This window comes from Bactrocera tryoni, chromosome 2, assembly GCF_016617805.1.
Source record: "Bactrocera tryoni isolate S06 chromosome 2, CSIRO_BtryS06_freeze2, whole genome shotgun sequence".
NCBI classification, from domain to species: domain Eukaryota; kingdom Metazoa; phylum Arthropoda; class Insecta; order Diptera; family Tephritidae; genus Bactrocera; species Bactrocera tryoni.
The window spans coordinates 85,368,019-85,391,493 of record NC_052500.1 but is presented as its reverse complement, the minus strand read 5'-3'; the positions used below and the strand labels follow the sequence as shown (position 1 = coordinate 85,391,493).

The window sequence follows — 23,475 nt, the reverse complement described above, 5'->3', positions numbered from 1 at the left end:
AACAAAGTTGCTAAGGAGAGTATTATAGTTTTGTTCACATAACGGTTGTTTGTAAGTCCTAAAACTAAAAGAGTCAGATATAGGGCTATATATACCAAAGTGATCAGGGTGACGAGTAGAGTTGAAATCCGGATGTCGTCCGTGTCCGTCCGTCCTGTCCGTGCAAGCTGTAACTTGAGTAAAAATTGAGATATCATGATGAAACTTGGTACACGTATTCCTTGGCTCCATAAGAAGGTTAAGTTCGAAGATGGGCAAAATCGGCCAACTGCCACGCCCACAAAATGGCGGAAGCCGAAAACCTATAAAGTGTCATAACTAAGCCATAAATAAAGATATTAAAGTGAAATTTGGCACAAAGGATCGCATTAGGGAGGGGCATATTTGGACGTAATTTTTTTGGAAAAGTGGGCGTGGCCCCGCCCTCTACTAAGTTTTTTGTACATATCTCGGAAACTACTACAGCTATGTCAACCAAATTCTATAGAGTCTTTTCCTTCAAGCATTTCCATATACAGTTCAAAAATGGAAGAAATCGGATAATAACCTCGCCCACCTCCCATACAAAGGTTATGTTGAAAATCACTAAAAGTGCATTAACCGACTAACAAAAAACGTTAGAAACACTAAATTTTACGGAAGAAATGGCAGAAGGAAGCTGCACCCAGGCTTTTTTTAAAAATTGAAAATGGGCGTGGCGTCGCCCACTTATGGACCAAAAACCATATCTCGGGAACTACTCAACCGATTTCAATTAAATTCGGTATGTTGTAGTTTCTTAACACCCTGATGATATGTGCAAAATATGGGTGAAATCGGTTCACAACCACGCCTTCTACGCTATTTTGAATTCCAGCTGATGCCTTCTCTATATAATATATACATTAGGAACCAATGATGATAGCGGAATAAAACTTTACACAAATACGGTATTTGAAAAATATGTAAATGACTGATAATGAAATCTAGATTATCACTTTATCGTGCGAGAGTATAAAATGTTCGGTGACACCCGAACTTAGCCCTTCCTTACTTGTTTTATTTTTACTTTTGATGAACCTATGAAGAAGCTCTCAACGCAGAGGCACCTTTTTTCGTGGTAATTTCAAAAACTCTTTGTAAAATATGTATCCTTGGAATAATAAACTTAAGCAAGAATACCATATATCAATTAGCATTATGCCATCTGGGAGCAAGAATTATAGACATCAGTACGTTTATTTAACAATAATATGATGATTGTAGAGATTAATGTGTTAGATTAATTTTAATACAAATACATACATATATCGGATTAAGAGACATCTGCCCCAGCTCTGATTTGTGGAAATTGCGGAGGTATAAAATGTTCGGTTATACCCAATAATAGGCCTCCATTACTAGTTTTAATAAAATATGTTGTGGAATACCCTCATAGGTTAGGTTAGGTTAGATGGCTGATCAGAGATCACACGTAGACTAATAATGTAGTCCTTTGTGATGCCATTGAAAAAGAACTCCCATGTTCGGACCTACAGATTAGCGAAGCGCTTTGTAGCCAATACATAATTACAAAGATGCTTAACTTCAACACCCGCCAGTTCGGTGGGATGTCCGAAGGTATGCGCCCCCAAGTGTCGTAAGTCTTGTCCTCCCAAATGGGGGACAGTCAAAAAGGAAGTGCTGGCTTGTTTCTACCGCATCTTCTTCCAAACAGCTTCTACAGTCGGCATCCGGTAATCCCATTCTTATCTTCCTGACTCGCGCTGGTATTGAGTCCAACCCGGGCCCGGAGGAATTTTTCTGCTGCGTGTGCGCAAAACGGCTCCATTCAAACTCCACCTCGGTCAGGTGTAACATATGCAATGGATGGAGCCATCTTAAGACCTGTCCAGGCCTTAAGACTCATAGGGAGTGGACCACGCGTTACGTGGCCTCATGTTGCCTGCGCAATACTGCGACCCAAGCCTCCACGGCTGTGCAATCCGCACATAGTTCGCTCGCCGCGCCGCGCCGCCACCCAATCCGAGTGGCCAACAGAGGACCTCTACGGTCCCTCGGAGCTCAATCAGGCAACATAGCTCCCCCTCTGACAAAATCCTCATGTCGCTAACCGGCAGCACATGGGGAAAAGACAAAGAAACGTTGTTGGCAACATACAAGGCAATCGGCCGGCCGGTCCTCAATTACGCATCCCCCATATGGTCGCCTGGATGCAGTGGTACGCAGATGAGGAAACTACAGACCTGTCAAAACACTGCACTCCGGACCACTACAGGATGTCTTTTGATGTCTCCCATTCAACACCTCCGCAGTGAGACGCTTATGCTCCCAGTTAAGGAGCATAATGAACTCCTCTCCAGGCAGTTCCTGCTGGGATGCTTTCGCAGAAATCACCCCTGCAGTCATCTGCTTGGAGCGGAACCGCCTCCTAGGAGCATCAAAAGGTCATTCCTGGATTACGTCGACGACGTCGTACAGTACGCCGACCGGACTTCGGATGCAACTAACTTTAGACAGGTACTGACCGCCATTCACAGCGGAGCCTTCAACACCTTCACCGACTCCCTTCCCGTGAATGGCGTTCTTGGAGTCAAACCACCACCCATCACAGACGAAGAGCTCCAGCTGCCGCGAGAAACGCGTGTGACCCTTGTGCAACTTCGTTCTGGATACTGTAGCAGGTTAAACTCCTACTTATCCAGAATAGACCCTGACATACCCGACGTATGTCCTGCATGCAACGAGTCTCCGCATGACACTGACCACCTCTTTGCATGCGCCATAAACCCCACCCATCTAACACCCTCCTCCCTTTGGTCCGACCCCGTCGAAGCAGCACGTTTCTTGGGCCTACCATTAGATGACATCGACGACAACACAAATGACATTTACCATCCCAACGGGGATTGAATTTCCGTTAAAACAACAACAACAGCAACATTCCCATTCTTACCGCATGTATGCCAATAGGGCAGTGGTCTGTTAAGAGTCCCACTACTAATGAGATGTTAGCCTTGCTGAAGGCTAAGAGATCACTAGATCTCCTGCGGTCTATCCTGGGCCAAAAAGCTTTTGCGACCGCACAAGTACCGATGCTGGCCCAGCGATGGACACAAGAGGATACAGGAGCACCGACCCGTTTCCATTCTACCGATAATGCTGCCCTTCCTTGCTAGCTCATCAGCTTTGTAATTACCTGCGATTCCGCTGTGGCCCGGCAACCATACCAGTCTAATCACAAAAACTCTAGCTGCTAGAGATAGCGACGTTAGACATTCTTCGACCAACCCTGAATGTTAATGAGTTCAAGGCTAGTATTGCCGCTCTGCTATCTGAGTGAAGAATACCGGCATACTGTCCGTTATTGTTTTTTACGTTTATTTGATATACATATAATAATATCAAATGTATAATAATATGATATAAGATGTTAAAGGATTATGTGGGTTTCAGAGGTACAAAAAAGGTATTTTTACGATTTTTTTAATATAAACAATCATATACTCTTGGCCACGCAAACCTTACCACTATACTTTCTTAAATTTTTTTCGATCTTTTTCGTTCGTTCGGGATTTTTTCAGTTTGGCTTCTTTATGTTTTTAGTAAGCAGAAGTAAACTAAATTGCATTATCTAATTATAATTATAGTTTTTTACTTATTACGTTTAATGAGTAAGACACAAAAAGCAGCCGATTTTATTGTTTTTAAAGTTATACACCGACTAAACTTCGTGTTTGAATTAAGAAAAAATAAAATAAAATATTAATTTCAATTATAGTGTAAATGAAATTAAATTAAAAAAATAAAAAATATAATTTTTTCATTGCATGTCAATAATGAAAAAAATGTTCTTCGTTCAATAACTAGATAATTTATTTTATTTTAAAGACGTGTACACATTTCGAACTACATAAATCGGTCCATGACTTTTCGAGAAATCGTGTCCACCGACTTCAAAAATGGAATTTTGAGAAAAACGACTATACCTGCCATGCGTTACGCCGACGTGGCCTGAAGGGCGAAACTTCCGAAGTGTCTATCTCTTAGAATTTTACTCGGATCGATTCAAAATTTTAGGAGAATATTTTTAACAAATTGTACTATTTAATAATAATAATATATATAAATATATGGTTGATCTATATAATTTAATATCCATTATATTAATTATTAAAAATATAAGAAAGACTATCACTTCATGTTTTTAACTTTTCTGATAAATTAAATGGTCATGTTAAATGTAATAGATGTTGTATCGAATATCGCCTTCAAAAACACATATTCTTCTTCTTTACTGGCGTAGACACCGCTTACGCGATTATAGCCGAGTTAACAACAGCATCATTCGAGGCTGATTGATAACACAAAAAACAACAAAAAAATATTTTTTTTTGGGTTTCTGTTCTCATGCTTTGATTCTGATTCTAGACATTGAAAAACACTTAAATATTAATCTTTAGTTCTTTAAGTTTGCTTTTGGCTGATCTACATCGATAAGTATATTTGGGGTTTAATACGAGAGTTCAAATGATCATAAAAGAAATACAAAAAATATGCACTTTTAGACAGTAATTTCTTGTTATTTTACATTTATATATTATTGTTTATCACACATCTTGAATAAAAACAACTCTTGTATCTAAAAAAAAGTTTTCTAATTATAATCTATAGTGAAATTGTAGAAAAAATATAAAAATCAGTCATTTCTGCTTAAAAATCGAAAAATTGCTTTAATTTCTACGAAAGCAAACTTTAACCAGAAAAAAATTTTTTTTTCCTTATTTTTGTCACAGGAGAAACCAAAATTTAACGTGTAGATGTCAGACCCAAAAATCGTGTTGACCTGTGTAATTTTCATTGGGGGTGTTTTTTTATGTGACGGGTCCCAAACCCAGCGCCCAACCCTACGCAGGGGATGTTTCGCTTTCTCACTTTAGCTCGCCTTCAAGCGGATGTTCTTGGGCTACCAAGAGGATACTTGGGCAGAGACCAGAAGTCGTGAGCTGCTTGAGCCGTATGTAAAAGAATCGTTTCTGGCCATTCCCAAGTGAATGGCGATCAGAGAACTTTCCTCACTTGCGTGAATTTTTACATATGACTCCATCCCCCAAAAAACACATCACATCACATAATTTCTGTTCTTTTTCATTCTAAAGCTTAGTACGCAGCTCTCAAGAAACGTAAAAACTTCATATAAAAAAACGCTTAAGAAACGGTCAAGAAACTTTCCTTCGATAAATTTACTTGTGCTAGTACGCAGTTCTCAAGAAATTTTTTTCAGTAAAATGTGAATATGGCAAACCTGGTTTTGCGAAGAAACATCAAATCAACAATTGTTTCTTGAAGGAAATTCGAAGTAATAGTCAAATTCATTTTAAATTAGTTGAAATCATTATTATGAAGTATATTCCATTTTGAAATGTTGTATAAAACCTACCAATCATCAACAACATTTCTTAAATCTCAATGAAAATATTTATGTTACCATACACATACACACATACATATTACGCACAAAGTTTGTTTTCTTTGTTTATTCTCTCTTGCGAAGTTTGTAACACCCAGAAGGAATCGTCGGAGACCCTATAAAGTATACATATAAATGATCAGTATGTCGAGCTGAGTCGATTTAGCCATGTCCGTCTGTCTGTCCGTCTGTCTGTCCGTCTGTCTGTCCGTCTGTCTGTCTGTATATATATGAACTAGTCCCTCAGTTTTTAAGATATCGTTTTGAAATTTTGCAAACGTCATTTTCTCTTCAAGAAGCTGCTCATTTATCGGAACGGCCGATATCGGACCACTATAACATATAGCTGCCATACAAACTGAACGATCGGAATCAAATGCTTGTATGGAAAACTTTCACATTTGACAAGATATATTTACGAAATTTGGTATATATTATTTTCTAAAGCAGCAATGTAATCTCCGAAGAAATTGTTCATATCGGTTAACTATCGCATATAGCTGCCATACAAACTGAACGATCGGAATCAAGTTCTTGTATGGACAACTTTCACATTTGACAAGATATATTCACGAAATTTGGTATATATTATTTTCTAAAGCAACAATGTAATCTCCGAAGAAATTGATCAGATCGGTTAACTATAGCATATAGCTGCCATACAAACTGAACGATCGGAATCAAGTTCTTGTATGGACAACTTTTACATTTGACAAGATATAATTACGAAATTTGGTATAGATTACTTTCTAAGACAACAATGTAATCTCCGAAAAAATTGTTCAGATCGGTTAACTATAGCATATAGCTGCCATACAAACTGAATGATCAATCAAATGCTTGCATGGGAAACTTCCTCATTTGACGATATATCTTCACGAAATTGTGTATGAGTTATTGTTTGTAGAAATAATGTAATATCAGAAGAAATTGCTCAGATCGGATTACTATAGCATATAGCTGCTATACAAACCCAACGATCGGAATCAAGGGCTTGTATGGAAAACTTTCGCATTTGACGTGGTATCTTCATGAAATTTGGCATAGATTATTGCTTAAGGTAACAATATAATCTACAAAAAAAATGTTCAGAACGAATTACTATAGCATATAGTTTCCATACAAACTGAACACATAGTTACTAACAGAAATGCATCTGTGAAGGGTATTTAGCTTCGGTGCAACCGAAGTTAACGTTTTTTCTTGTTTTATATGAAGTTTTTACGTTTCTTGAGAGCTGCTTACTAAGCTTAAATTAAAACAAATCGACTACTTTTGGTTTTCTAATAAACTACTTATATATTTATATGACATATTTGCCGGTGGTATAAAAACTGATACTAGTACTATTTGCATCTTACTTGTCTTCCAAATTAATTTAAAGTCAAATGCTATTTGAATAGGAATATTAAACAATTAATTTTCTTGTGTAAAGGTTCGTATCCAGCTCTCAAGTAATTGCTCAAGAAAAAAATTACATTATTTCTTCAAGTAATTTTGACAGGTGCTTGCGCATTGTGAATGATCCACAATAGAAGAGCAAGTGGGAATAAACAAAGAAAATAAACTTTGTGAGTAATATGTATGCATATATGTACATATGTGTGTAGTAACATAAATATTTTCCTTGCGATTTAAGGAATGTTGTTGATGATTTGTAAGTTTTATACAACATTTCAAAATGAAATATACTTCATAATAATAATTTTAACTAATTTACGATGAATTTAACGATGATTTTTAACTTCCTTCAAGAAACAATTGTTGATTTCATGTTTCATCGCAAAACCAGGTTTGCTATATTCGCATTTTATTGAAAAAATGTATTAAAAATTAGTACTAGATTACTTTAGAGCTGCATATTAGCACAAGTAAATTTATCGCAGGAAAGTTTCTTGACCGTTTCTTAAGCGTTTTTTTATATGAAGTTTTTACATATCTTGAGAGCTGGATACTAAGCTTAAAGCAAGAATGTCTAAGATGTATCATATCTGGATTAACAGAAATTTCACTTTTGTTATTAGACCACACATATTTTTCTCGAGAGATTGAGGAAATGAAATTAATCCAAAATGAAAATATATTGTATTTTTCGCATTTCTAAATTGAGCTTATGTTAGTTGCTTGCAGCCTCTGTCGTAAAAGGCTCACAGAAAAATATGGAATTTCCATTGAAATTCTTTGATGATGCTTCCTAGACATAGATGATGAAATATATCATATTTTTGGAAATTTGAAATATTGTTAACCACTTTTGTGTTTAAATTTTATATCATAAAGATATATGTATATTGCAGATTTAAGCTTTATATTGTATAACGTCAAAACAAGGATACAACTAATTCTGCAGGCATAACTTTACATTGGTATAGTTACCAACTGAATATGCATATCGAGCCATTACCGCCAAAATAATGTATCCCACACCATAATCGATTTTTGGTTTGTTATCGAAATCGATAGTTCAACATCATTTGCATCATCTGTCATGGCTGTAGATTAAACCGTTATGATTTTATAACAAAAACAATTTTAATGTAAATGCATATGGTGACTTGTTTACATTTTCTTTGAACGCTTGTATGGGATACAATTAAATTCTCTTTTAAAATAAATGAAACACAAGGGGAAAAAACACAATTTTTTGAGACTTTAATTAAAGTTAAAGCTTTAGAACAATATGTCGAAGGTATGAATTTGTTTTTTTTGCAAAATATGTTTTTGTTTTCAATTATTGGATATTTTTACAGCTCTCCCTGGTACCGTATAGCGATTCAGATGAATCTTTCGTTGATTTAAATGGTTTGGAAAGTTTAAAAGAAGTCGAGGAGGAAACATGTGTTGGGAAAAGGGGCTACAGAAAGCAAAAGAGAATACCTAAAAGGCTGCAAAAAGTTAAAAAAAAAATACGAGTGTTTTGCCCAACCCGTGCTTAAAGAAAAAATGTCCAAATTCGTGTCATGATAAAATATCTGAAGATGAAAGAGTAAGAATAAATGAACATTTTTGGGGAATCGGCAACAAAATTAGACAGAAAGATTGGCTGTCTTCTTGTGTTAAACAAGTCGATATTAAAAGGCGATATAGAGAAAGTGACAGAAAAAAGTGCAGCTTTAATTATTTTATCAATATCATTAATAGCAGTTTTAAAGTTTGTCAAAAATTTTTATTGAAAACGTTGAACATTTCACAAACGATTTTAATATCCGTAATAAAAAATATATGTTCGTATAAAACTTGCCTTGAAAATATGAAAAAGCCAACTGCATACAACAAATCTGAGGAAGCAAGCATATCGCCGGTAAAATCCTTTATAGAAGAATTACCAGCGGTTCCTTCACATTATTGCAGGAATAAAAGTACAAAATTATATTTACCTCAAGAATTTCGAAACATAAAAACTGTATATCAGCATTATGTAGAACATTTGAAAACTATTAACAAAGTAAATAGTCAGTTATCGTTAAGAGTATTCCGTAATATTTTTAAAAACAGTTTCAATTTAGGCTTTCATTTACCTAAAAAAGATAAATGTATCTTATGCGAGAATTACAATAATTTAGACACAGAATCCAAAAAGCAATTGCATTCATCAGAAGAGTATCAAATTCATCTAAAGACTCATCAGGATTCATCCAGACGAAACTTCCAAATAGTTTGTGAGGAACCTACTCAATTATATGATCATATATTAAACATTTCTTCTGCTAAATATAAGGATTTGAAAACGCTTTGCGATAGAAAAACTATACCCTTAAAAATCCAACACGAATATTTAAATTTAAAATGGGATGGATCTGTTAAAGATTTGCTACCTGAAACCGACCAGGAAGATAGTATTTAGCGTTCTTTATATATTTTTATCTATCGTTATTCAAGTTTACAAGATTTTAATATGAAAAACATTACTTTGTTAACAGAAAACTTTAAATATATGATTTACATTACTTTATTTTTGTTTTATCGAATATACTAAGAAATGTATGCATTTATTTTTTTTAAATCAAATGTAATTTAATTTTAAGGACTAAGTAAAAAAATTAAATTAAAAAAAAACGGGAAGTCACTTCCTTAAAATAATTTTTTTGTGTAACCCACACACTTTTTTAATAATAGGTTGCCAGAAGGAAAGCAATAAAAATGTATCCTACAAAAACAACGGTTATGATGCAAATATCTATTTAAAATTATTAAAATTAAATGTATTACACAAAAAAATATTATAAATTTTAAAATAATGGCTTTATTCAATTTATTCTTCTGGTTTAATTTAAAAAAAACCTTCCCCTGTAAAATTTCGAGTTTGTGAGATACATTTTTTCGGCGGTTATGGCTCGATATATGTATTTAAGAAGTTGTATATACACACTTATATCAAAAGTTCTTGAAATAGGTAGGAAAACCCGGTTTGTTTACTTATGTTTTAGTGTTTGCTCTTAGTCTTCTCATGGTAATTCGCAGTAGTAGAACGTTTTTATGTGACCATTCGCTTCTATTTTTGTTCTGCGTAACAACTAAATTAGTTTGACGCCATATCCATATTTAATATTCTTAAGTAATAATAATAATTAGTGTTAATACCTTTGATAGTAATTTAGCTAATTTTAAACACAAAAATGTACTAGATACATTACACCGCAGTTAAATGATAATTGAAAATACAATAATTTATTGACAATATTAATAATACATTCCCTTCTTCCTTCAAAAACCAAGTAAAACAACAAATACTTCGTTAAATTCTCTATAGCCGCGAACAAAAAACGATAATAAAAACAAGTAAAATTTAAGTATGACTAAGTAATACAAAAATTATTTAAACTTAACCGATAGAAATTCACACAGGTATACCACTACAACTACAACACCAAATACAAATCAAATTAATTCTGTGAGAAGTTGATTGCACTCGATTTTTAGATAAAGCTTTTCAAGGTCAAAGCCAAAAATGCTTCATTTTTCATCATAGGTACTGAGAATACTCACATGAGTATGCTCATTATGCCAAATATAAATAATTACAATAACAAAAGTCAATGTCCAAGCACCGGCAAAATTATTTGTACGTAATAAACGAATGCGAGAAAATACTACAATTCAGTCAAACATACAAACACAGACTATCAGTAGTGAGATTTAAAATTTCAAGAAGTTCAAAATTATCGCCAAAATATATTTTATATGTTTTGGATCATTACAAATGTAATCTTATAGAGTAAGATTACCTTAAGCTAGTTCCTATGCCTTAAAATTTCGCCATAGACGTTCGTGAAGTAAACTTTCCTTGAAATTTTTATATAATTAATAGTCCGTCAGTTTTGTACTCCAGAATCTTAAAAATATCTGTTCTCGTACTGACGTCATCTTTTGGAAATAGAGCTAGCTATTCAGATTATAACATTGCCTCTGCTTAATTTTCTGGCTCGGCGAAGATAATATCCAACAATAACCATTTCCTCTTCTTTATTAGCGTAGACACCGCTTACGCGTTTGTATCCAAGTTTACAACAGCGTGCCAGTTGTTCTTCCTTTTTGCTGTTTGGCGTTAATTGGAGCTTCCAAGTGTAATCAGGTCCTTCCGTACCTGCTGACGTCCAACGGAGTGGAGGTCTTCCTCTTCGTCTGCTTCTCCCGGCGGGTACTGCATCGAATACTCTCTAGTCATCGTCCATGTCTTTGGACCATATAGCAGGACGGGGATGATGAGTGACTTGTAGAGTTTGGTCTTTGTTCGTCGAGAGAGGACTTTTATTCTCAATTGCCTACTCAGTCCGAAGTAGCACCTGTTGGCAAGAGTTATTCATCCAATCTGGAGAAAGCTGAACTAACGGCGCACTTGTTGAGGCCAATGATATCAATATCAGCGTACGTCAGCGGTTGTACACTCTTATAGAAGATTGTAACTTTTCTATTCAGCTCTGCTGCTTGAATTATTTTCTCCAGGAGTAGATTGAAGAAGTCGCACGGGATAGGGAGTCACCTTGCTTGGTATCGAACGGCTCGGAGAGGTCCTTCCCGATCCCGACGGAGATTTTGGTATTGCTCAACTTCAATTTAAACAATCGAATTAGATTTGCGGGGAGATGGAATCTAGTGCTACAGATAACCATATTTCTGGCCGTCGATATTTCGGCGCAGTCGACCAGCCTCAACCTATTTAGGGATGTTTCATCATGGGGCTGCCTTCACCGACCGTTGTGCCAAAGATATCTTCTTTGCCCACCCTGGCGTTACTGTCGCCAAGCACGATTTTGACATCGTGGCGGGGACAGTTTTTATACTTGCGCTCCAAGCGCTCAAAGAAGACATCTTTGGTCACACTGTTCTTCTCTTCAGTCGGGGTCTGAGCGCAAATCAGCAATATAGTGATGAACTTCGCTATGATGCGGGTTGTGTCTAGATGTTCATCCACCGACTGAGTGCGCAAATCAGCGATATAGTGATGAACTTAGCTTTGATGCGGGTTGTGTTTAGACGTTCATCCACCGACTGAGTGCGCAAATCAGCGATATAGTGATGAACTTAGCTTTGATGCGGGTTGTGCTTAGACGTTCATCCACCAACTGAGTGCCAAGATTCGGCGACGAAGTCTTTCTTACCACGAATCCCACACGGAATTCGCACTTTCCCAATTTAGGGACCGGATATTCCAGCTCTTTTAATTTAATAAATGTAGTTAAATAGATTAGAGAAGATACAAAATAATGGCGCATCCATAAAATACATTGGCTTTCTCCTCGTTGACTCTTTACACAATCTACTATTTTACTTAGCTACTATCTAAGGATCTGAAAAGCCTTCAGCAAAATATCCCATTTAAAAAAAATGTTTATTTTCATCTACTGATTCTTAAACTATAAGTCATACATATATGTACATTTAAGATCATGTTTGACACGGATTGATGTTTTTAAACCAAAATCGATAAATCGTTTTTTTTTATACCGGTGCAACTATTTTTTATATTCGTGTGAAGTGCAGTAGATATTACTCAATGTTAAATTGGATCTTATATTATATATATACATATATTACTAAAATTTACTCTATTACTCTTTACAGTTAAGTATTACACGCAACGCACGTTAAAAAATAGAATAAATCCAAGAAATTGAGAACCTTAATTATTTAGTCTGGTTTATTTAATCAAAACCTTTCGTATAGTAATTATTTTATAACGATTCGTATGAAAAACACGTGCGTTGAAGAAGAGGATAGTGTGTAATCCTGGGCAGAAACGGGAGACGGGGACATCTACACGCAGCTAACAGATGATCCCCACATGTCAATTGTTGCAGCCGAAAATGCAGGGTAAGTTAAATTTTCATTATAAAAACTGTAACAGATATACATCTATTACGTATCTATTTATTAAATCTATAATATTATAAAAGAATTGACATTTTCACTATTATACGAGTACAGAGGTCTGGTTTATATTCCCGCAATATGTTACTAATGAGTATAAGAGTTTTGTTCACCCATTAGTACCCAAATTAGTACGTATTTTTCCAGACGTTTTAAGAAGGTTAATGTTCCAAATGTATAATATTGTATATCTAAGCTTCACTGTATGATACGAAACTCTAATTTGGAACTCGGAATCGTAATGGAGAGGCTCATCTGTGGTTTGATCAATTTCAACAAGTTGGCGTGGTCTCGCCCTCTAATAGATTTATTATCAATATCTATTTTTCTAATAGCAGTGTATTGTTGTGCCAAAAAAGGATAAAATGGAATGAATATTCCTCCACCTCCCATATACCTAATATCATATATATCGGTGAATCTATGATGATTCTAGACATCACCATTGATAGTGTCTACCGGTTAGATTTATATCGTATATATGTCGGCCAATATGTAAGATACCTTAGTAAACCTAAGTGAACGTATAAAATACGATATAGTATAGTAATGCAATCAATGCATACCTTCTCCAAGCTTCAAAATGCCCTATTTTGTGAAATCTACTTAAATTAAGTTTTCTAAATCAATATGTGGTTTCACGTTGAATTTGAATGAAATTGGCATTGACCTTGAACTAAACTTCCTATCCCTAATATATTACTTCCGATTTTTTGTTTGGTTTTTCCTCATATACTAAAAATATTAAATATAGGATGATATGTGATTATATTTATATCACGTACGAGTCATTTTAGTAAATTAGATTGATTTTAATGTAAATGTCTCGTACACAAAGCGAAATATACTAATGCCAATAATTTATGTATGTAATGAACTATGCTTTTGATCCATTAATGTTTTCGTTGAATAATTAATACTGAATTCTAACGCAAAATTTTTTAATATAAATATTTGGCAAACCTGAAAGTATTTCTCCGGTATTGAGCCCGATGCGGTTGGTTTGCCTAACTTTCTATATAAGTGCTTAATTATATTAATTGTTGTACGAGATTAGTTAAAAAACGAATTTTGTTTAAGTAAGCGTTTATTTATTCATGAATATCTATTTTGCCACCCTCAAAGTAATTACCAACAGATATATTGCACTTCTGCATTCGTTTAAGATCTTGTTCTTCGATGTAGTTTTTTTCTCCTCAATCGAAGCGAAGCGTCTTCCTTTCATGGGTCTCTTCAATTTTGGGTATAAAAAAGGCACCGAGGCCATGGTCTGGAGAATACGATGGATACGGCAGCATTAATGTGTTGTTTTTGACCAAATGTCCGCGCACATGCAACCACACGTGAGCAAGGGCGTTATCATCGTACAAAAGCCAGAAAAGCCACATCTTCCCTCTGAGAACATTTTGCACCACCGATAAATATTGCCTTTGTCCAATGCTTCACCATATGCCACAGTCAGCGTTCGGAATGTCCGCGTATTTAAATTGGTTTTTCACACAAAATTTTATACACATTCTTTGATCCATTTTTTGGAGTAAGCAAAAGTTGAAGATATACCGAAACGCTTCCAAGCAAAACAGCTGTGAAAAATTGACTAAACATTCAAAATGACCGACCTTTGTCAGCATAAGTAAGGAACATAAGCACCAACATAACGTAACAAAACAATCGAAAATGGAATATACGTAGCCCGCGAAAAGTAAAAATTCACGACACTTTTTGTACAAATCTGGTATACGTAAAGCCGACGAGGTATAAAATATTCCGCTTACTGTTAAATTTTTAAGTAAAATGTATGCATATAAATCTGTAATAAGTAGTAGTCAAAAATAATAACATTTACAGATTTACAGATTTAATAAAGTGTTCATATATTTAATTGTATTTGTAATATGGGTACGTATACATACATATGTATGTACATATATGAATAAATGCGTAGAAGTAATCAGACCGTGTCTAATATAACAAAGTGCAATATACCACACAGTAATGAAATCCCATTCAAATATCAAAAAATGTAAACTGAAATAAAAATCAAAACTAAAGCAAAAGTGAATTTAACCAGGGATATCTACTCCAATTGTTGATTACTTTGCTTGCTAGGTTGAATTGTTGGCGACAGTGCATGAGACATAAAATAACATGCACACACGCTTTGACACTCGTATGTAAAAATTATGTATGCGTAGAAATGCTATTACACATCGTGAACTGGTTTTTCACTATAAGCTTAAAATGTATGAAACGTGGTTATTGCGCTTCACTCCGGTATATTGGAATCCTATAGTATTTCTTGCTCTATTCGGCCCGCTAAAAGTTTTTGTATGAATACTTATGTATATAACATTTAATAGCATTGAATTGCACCATTTTGCTGCCTACTTCTTGTGTTCAGGGCTCGTTTTGTTTCGTTACCTACAAATTTTCTGTTAGAGAACTTGTATAAGTTTTAATTTTTCAACTGTTCCAGTTATCGCTGACGTTAAATAATTTGTTATCTTGAAGGTAAACCAAGCTTGACCAACAAAAACAAATTCAGTTCACAGTAATCATATTAAGTTCTGCGGCAATAGCAAAGAGAATATACGAAACATGTTTATTTGCTGAAGCTGGTAAAAATTATTCTGCATATATCCTTATTATTATTATTATTATTAAATACCCTCTATAAGAACTAACTCGAATTCTGATTGCGTGAGATGTCAAAATTCGAAGCAAAAGCTTCCACAAAGAAATATTGTTTTAAACGCCGAACGTTTATTGTAACGTCTTGTAATAAACTGTTATAATACCGACTTTTGGTGAACTTAAATGAGAATAACAGTCTTCGATTCGACAGTTCTTTGCTCGTTTCTGCTCTCTTGTCCAACAAATTAAATGTAAAAGCAACAACTATGTTATCGAGTTAAATTCGTACATGAGAGTATGCGGATACCTCATTAAGTTGTTTTGTTTTGCATGTTTTAGATTACTTTTACTATTGGGAATGGCTCAAATGGAAATACAAATTTAAATAAGAAAGAACGTATTAAGATCGGATGCATCAGCAATTCGTAAGAATTTAAAGCGTGACGTTCACTTAATTCGATCGAAGCAGAGGTACTTTTTTCTGTAGCCTTTTTTTGACAGATCTCGCGTGAGTCGTGTCAAGTTGTCATGTTATTTTTGTTCAGTATTGTTTGGCATTTCATCATGGAAAGACCTACGCGTTCTGTAAAGAATGTATTTCGCGCGCTTCGCTCAACAGATGGTCAACATAATCAATGATTTCTGTCTCATTGGGTATATAAACAAGCAAAATTGCCGCATTCAAGACGAAGAAAAACCTTAGGAGATTCAAGAGCTGTAATTTCATCCAGAAAAAAACGGTTTCGTGTGGCGGTAGAATCATCGGTCCATGTTTCTTCAAAAAATGAAGCCGGTGAGAACATAACCGTCAATGGCGACCATTGGCGCGCAGTGCTAACCAACTATTTGATGCCTTGACATTTGGTTTCCAAAAGACGATTTAGAGAACACTTCGGTGAGCGGATAATTTCACGTTTTGTGCCGGTCGATTGGCCACCAAGATCGTGATCCGTATCACACCGTTAGACTCTACTGTGGGGATATGTAAAGTCTAAAGTCTATCCGGACAATCCCTCTCGAATCAGGCCAGTTACGAGTCGAAATGCTCGATGGATGGACCATGTGAGATGTAGCCGCGGCCAAAATTTTAAAGAGATAATCTTCAAAAAATAAATTCCAAAAAATGTTCTTTCGAATGATAATATACATTCCCCATTAAATTTGAAGTTTCTGAGTTTTCTTAAAAAAGTAGAGAACCTTGAAATGGATCACCCTTTATTATGCATATGTGGTCTAGATGAAGTATTCGTCTCTTTATCCTGATCATTTTGAGAGATACATATCTATATCGATTAGTTTTAGGTCGATTAGTCCAACTAGGCAAACGACTATCGTTTTTCCAAGAAGTACATAAATGTAATTTATGTGTTAATGTCTTATAAAAAACGAAGATAGGCAATAATTAATTTTATATATTATTGATGAAGAAATTATGTTAATTCTTCTTCTTCTTAATTGGCGAAGACACCGCTTACGCGATTAGAGCCCAGCGCGCCACTCGTTTCTTCTTTTCGCTACGTGGCGCCAATTGGATATTCCAAGCGAAGCCAGGTTCTTCTCCACTTGGTCCTTCCAACGGAGTGGAGGTCTTCCTCTTCCTTTGCTTCCCCCGGCGGGTACTGCGTCGAATACTTTCAGAGCTGGAGTGTTTTCGTCCATCCGGACAACATGACCTAGCCAGCGTAGCCGCTGTCTTTTAATTCGCTGAACTATGTCAATGTCGTCGTATATCTCGTACAGCTCATCGTTCCATCGAATGCGATATTCGTCGTGGCCAATGCGCAAAGGACCATAAATCTTTCGCAGAACCTTTCTCTCGAAAACTCATAACGTCGATTCATAGGTTGCTGTCATCGTCCAAGACTCTGCACCATATAGCAGGACGGGAATTATAAGCGACTTATAGAGTTTGGCTTTTGTTCGTCGAGATAGGACTTTACTATTCAATTGCCTACTCAGTCCGAAGTAGCACCTGTTGGCAAGAGCAATCCTGCGTTGGATTTCCAGGCTGACATTGTTGGTGGTGTTAATACTGTAATGACTGTCAACAGTGACGTGAGAGCCAAGTCGCGAGTGCGACGACTGTTTGTTGGATGACAGGAGATATTTCGTCTTGCCCTCGATCACTGCTAGACCCATTTTCTGTGCTTTCTTGTCCAGCCTGGAGAAAGCAGAACTAACGGCGCGGATGTTGAGGCCGATGATATCAATATCGTCGGCATACGCCAACAGCTGTACACTCTTATAGAAGATGGTACCTTCTCTGTTTAGTTCTGCAGCTCGAACTATTTTCTCCAGGAGCAGGTTGAAGAAGTCGCACGATAGGGAGTCGCCTTGTCTGAAACCTCGTTTGGTATCGAACGGCTCGGAGAGGTCCTTCCCGATCCTGATGGAGCTTTTCGTGCTGTTCAACGTCAGTTTACACAGCCGTATTAGTTTTGCGGGGATACCAAATTCAGACATCGCGCCATAAAGGCAGCTCCTTTTCGTGCTGTCGAAAGCAGCTTTGAAATCGACGAAGAGGTGGTGTGTGTCGATTCTCCCTTTCACGGGTCTTTTTCAAGATTTGGCGCATGGTGAATATCTGGTCAGGTTGTTGATTTTCCAGGTCTGAAGCCACACTGATAAGGTCCAATCAGTTTGTTGACGGTGGGCTTTAATCTTTCACACAATACGCTCGATAGAACCTTATATGCGATGTTGAAGAGGCTAATCCCACGGTAGTTGGCGCAGATTGTGGGGTCTCCTTTTTTATGGATTGGGCATAGCACACTTAAATTCCAATCGTTGGGCATGCTCTCGTCCGACCATATTTTACAAAGAAGCTGATGCATGCTTCCTATTAGTTCTTCGCCGCCGTGTTTGAATAGCTCGGCCGGTAGTCCGTCGGCCCCTGCCGCTTTGTTGTTCTTGAGGCGGGCAATTGCTATTCGAACTTCTTCATGGTCGGGTAATGGAACGTCTGCTCCATCGTCATCGATTGAGGAATCGGGTTCTCCTTCTCCTGGTGTTGTGCGTTCACTGCCATTCAGCAGGCTGGAGAAGTGTTCCCTCCATAATTTAACTATGCTCTGGGCATCAGTGACTAGATCACCTTTGGGGGTTCTACAAGAGTATGCTCCGGTCTTGAAACCTTCTGTAAGCCGCCGCATTTTTTCGTAGAATTTTCGAGCATTACCCCTGTCGGCCAGCTTATCAAGCTCTTCGTACTCACGCATTTCGGCCTCTTTCTTCTTCAGTCTGCAAATGCGTCTCGCTTCCCTCTTCAACTCTCGGTATCTATCCCATCCCGCACGTGTTGTGGTCGATCGTAACATTGCGAGGTAGGCAGCCTGTTTTCTCTCCGCTGCGACATGGCACTCCTCGTCGTACCAGCTGTTCTTTTGCTCTTTCCGAAAACCAATGGTTTCGGTTGCAGCTGTACGTATGGAATTTGAAATGCCGTCCCACAGTTCCCCTATACCGAGTTGTTGATTAGTGCTCGCAGAGAGCAGGAGTGCAAGCCGAGTAGAAAATCGTTCGGCAGTCTGTTGTGATTGCAGCTTTTCGACGTCGAACCTTCCTTGTGTTTGGTGGCGTGCGTTTTTTGCTGCACAGAGGCGAGTGCGAATCTTAGCTGCAACAAGATAGTGGTCCGAGTCGATGTTAGGACCTCGGAGCGCACGCACATCCAAAACACTGGAGACGTGTCTTCCATCTATCACAACATGATCGATCTGGTTGGTAGTTTTTCGATCCGGAGACAGCCAGGTAGCTTGATGAATCTTCTTATGCTGGAATCTAGTACTACTACGGTTAGCACCTATATTTTCGGGATACGCATGGAATAAAGTTTATTGACTACTTTGAAAAAGTAAGGACCATCAACAGCGTTACTGAACTGTTTGCAGGACGGAAATGTCGCAATGAAGAAAATGAAAGTGCTGTTTCACCAAGGCAATCCACCCTGTAACAAGACAGTGAAAACGATGGCAAAAATCCATCAATTCGGTTTCGAAATATCTTAACATAAAAACGGTATCAAAAATCGCTATAATCAGTGTATTACCCTTGAAGGAAACTACATATGTTGAATAAAAAAAATGAATTTTGCCAAACAAATTTGTTTTACTATGGTATGGCAGGACGGAAATGTCGCATTGAAGAAAATGAAAGTGCTGTTTCACCAAGGCAATTCACCCTGTAACAACACAGTGAAAACGATATGAAAAATCCATCAATTCGGTTTCGAAATACTTTCGCATCCACCGAATTCTCCAGACATGGCCCCCAGCGACTACCAAACTGCCAAAACTGAGGACTACTTTGAAGCTAAAGACAAATCGTAGCATAAAAACGGTGTGAAAAATCGCTATAATCAGTGTATTACCCTTGAAGGAAACTACATATGTTGAATAAAAAAAATGAATTTTGCCAAACAAATTTGTTTTACTATGGTAGACCTGGGACTTTTCAATTGACCTGTTAGATACATACATATGTATAAGTCATCATTTGTATTCACAAGATATTCTTGTAAATTTTCCTATTATTACTTTCTAGTAATTTAATAGAATTATGTTTCTAGACGTTTTATGTATGCTAATATTATAAAGAGAAAAGATTTGATTGGTTGTATGTTTGAATTGAATTAGGTCCGATACTTCGGTTAAGCTGTAACATAGTAATATGCGATGTTAGCGTCATTAGACCGCGGGAGGGGCGTCAATATCATGAAACAATGTGCAGTGCGGCTTACTCGTCCGATTGGTTCCCTATGAAGCGGTCGAAAACGATAACTTGAATAAGGTTTGTGAAACTTAATCCACGTGTTTCTTGGCATTTTGAAAAAGTTTATATGGTATATAGCCACGCCATATGTTTGTCAAAAGAATGCGTAAATACGATAAGACGAGTTTAATTCTAAATGTCTGTCTGTTTGCCCGTTCATTCGAGCAAGCGATAACTGTAGTAAGAGTTGGGATATCTTGACGAAACTTAATCCACGTGTTACTTGGCATTATGAGAAAGTTAGTATTATAGATGGGCGGAATTCGACCATAGCCACACCCACAACAAGCTTTCAATCGAAAATCTGTAAAAGGCTACAACTCAGTCACAAATTAAAATGCAAAACTGTCATTTAATGCGAGACATCAAAGTAAGGAGGGTAAAACTTTTTAAAAAGCCAGTGTGGCCGCGCCTTCTAATTTGTTCAATGTATGTACATGTAGTGCGAAAACGAGCATATTGAGATGAAACCGGACAAATACTAAATATCACATTTAAAGAGTATAAAATGATCAGTTACAACCGAATTTAGCCCAAAATTTTCTCTTAACACTTCCTTCTATCTTTCAAATTTCACATCATCAATAATAAGTTATCGATTCAGGTATTTTCTATGCATTTGAACATCAACAACAACATCATTTTAGATCTATACCTAATATATAGAGTATTGTATGCTAGCATATATGTACATACATACATACATATTCGTTACATAAACTCTAAAAATCACAATATGCATGCCATTTCTGATTTTATGGTTAATTTATTTCTCAATAACTTAAGAAATTATTACGAATGGTGTGCGCACATGTGTGTCGTGTATGGCACTGTGTGCACACAAAACTTCATTTTTCTCGTGTCGCCGAACAGTGAAGATCGCGGACGAACATTGGCAAGTGTTAAGGGACTTTTTTGAGGTTTTTTTGGGAGGGAAAGAAATAATTGATTCATGCGAAATTTCTAGGCTTTATAGTTATATATTTGAACATCTTTCACAAATTTTTTGGATACGAAATCTTTGATATTCTGCCTTTGGAAAGCAATTACCCGATGCATCTCGCTTGTGCATTTTTCGGACGGCGGGCAGGATGCAGGTCGCAATTTCTATCGAAAACAAAAAATTCAAAGAGATTCATTTTTTTTAATAATTTATCTTCTAGTTAAACTAAGAAAATTTCAAATAAAAAGCGTAAAATTTTACAAATTTTTTAAAAATTAAAAAAAAAGGTCGTTTTGACCCAAAAAATTTTACTTTATGTTGTTTAAAAATATGTTCAAACTTGACTTCTCTTAGTTTTTTTAGTTTAAATAGAAAATAATTTTATTCCAAAAATAATAAACTTTGCCCCAATTCTATACGACGTTTAGTTTTTTTCTATCCTGCCCGTCAATTAAGAATAATCGTAAAAATGAAAAATCGAGAAATCGCGCTTCAAAGTTTTCGCTCATATATATGCTAGACACTCGGTCACTATTTCCCTTCTAGCTTCGATAATATTTCAAATTTCCATCTATAACTTTGTGGACATATTCTTAGACATTTTTTAAAGAGATTTATGCAAAAAAAAATCGATTGTTTGAAGCTTCTAAAGCAGGCTACTCCATTAATAAAGCTTTCGTATCAGAATTTATTGATCTTATAAAAAATGAATTAGCAATTTGGCAAACGAAAAGTGATAAATATAAAAATAAAAGTTAGAATAACTTATTAACGAATTACAAAGAAAGAGATAAAAGTGCTACATTAGAAATAAATGCACATGTTCACTGTGTGAAGAACGAACGCAAAATGGATTTGTGTGTCGTGTATGGGCGAAACGAATTCACACAGATCGAACGCACATGTGTGTCGTGTATGGTTCCTTTAAGCTGGAAACAGGCGAATTTAGCACCGAGGACAATGATGCTCTAAAAATTCGAAAGCTATGTGCAAAGTGGGTGCCTCGCAAGTTCATAATCCAATAAAAACAACGAATAACTGATTCTGAAAAGTGTTTGAGCGCTCTTTAATCGTAATAAAACCGAATTTTTGCGTCGGTGTGTGACAATAAAAACATAGCTCCATCATTTCTCACTAGAGTCCAATCGACTGTCATTCTAGTGGTTTGCACATGATGAACCAGTTCTCAGGCGTGGAAAGACGAAAAAGTCGGATGGACAGGTTATGACATCAGTCTTTTGGGATGCACGTGGTATAATACATACTCAACGAGTGATTACTGAGCCAGTTATAATTGCACTGCGTGCACAATTTTCAGCCAAATCGGTTCAGCCGTTCTTGAGTTATAAATGGTGTAACTAACACAACTTTCTTTTACATACATACTTATATAGATTTTATTTATATTGCAGTTATAAATTCGACAAACAATGCTGAAAAGAAGTTAAATTTAAAGTAATTTTCCAATAAAAGATATTGTGTATACAGTTTTCCTTCGAGTAGTAATACAAAAATATTTATTTATAACGATTCACTAAAAAATAACAAATTACCCCCTTCAAATATACAAAGAGATCAGACTGTGAATCAATTACAATCAAAGGAAATGGAAACTCTCATATATGACATATGGGGGTTTACCGTTAAATGTAATATTTTTAACGTTTTTCGTTTGACAGTTGCAGTATACAGAATTATTTTTACTAAGTTAAGGCGTTACAAACAATAAGTGAACTATTATAAATTGCATATGTACTTATGTATGAATACTGTGCAAAATTAAGTCCTTAAGTGCAACTGTGGAGAAAAAATACGAGAACGTTTGGAAGTTCGATAATGATTGCCAAGAAACGAAGGTTGTTGCAACTTTTTTGATAACATAACCTGGTTAAAATTGTACTATTTATGATCTTATTGTTAAAAAATAAAATGTTAATATGCTCTGTAGTTGCTTAACCACTAATTCAAAAATACACTTCTTGCAAAACCTTGTGATGATTTGACGAAAGCAGACGTAATGTAATTACTTTTTGTACTGATGTTAACATTTAAGTGAGAAAGAGGTATAAACGCCAAGAAAAATTGCGACGCAATTCCGAAGTGCACAAACACATACATACATATGTATGCAAAGTCAATACGTAAGCACGACAGTCTCACAATGAATTGCACAGAAGAGAGTACAAGCAGATACACCTAAGATTCGCCATATACAAGTACTAGCCACTAGTGCTAACGTACAATTAATGACGCTCTAAACTCAAATTAGTTACGTGTTTTGGAACGCTCTCTTTAGACAATATACTTGCTG

The 23,475-nt window shown here is 36.1% G+C and overlaps 1 protein-coding gene across 10 annotated transcripts in view; it reads left to right on the top strand.

Moving 5' to 3' along the window:
* Window positions 1-23,475, top strand: part of LOC120769308 (nuclear receptor coactivator 2) — a 65,418-nt gene that overhangs the window by 6,266 nt on the left and 35,677 nt on the right. For all 10 annotated transcript variants that reach the window (XM_040096251.1, XM_040096246.1, XM_040096250.1 and 7 more), the window contains exon 2: window positions 12,512-12,760. In XM_040096251.1, the coding sequence (XP_039952185.1) occupies window positions 12,732-12,760 (29 nt within the window). In that variant the 5' untranslated portion in view covers window positions 12,512-12,731. The remainder of the gene's footprint in view (window positions 1-12,511; window positions 12,761-23,475) is intronic.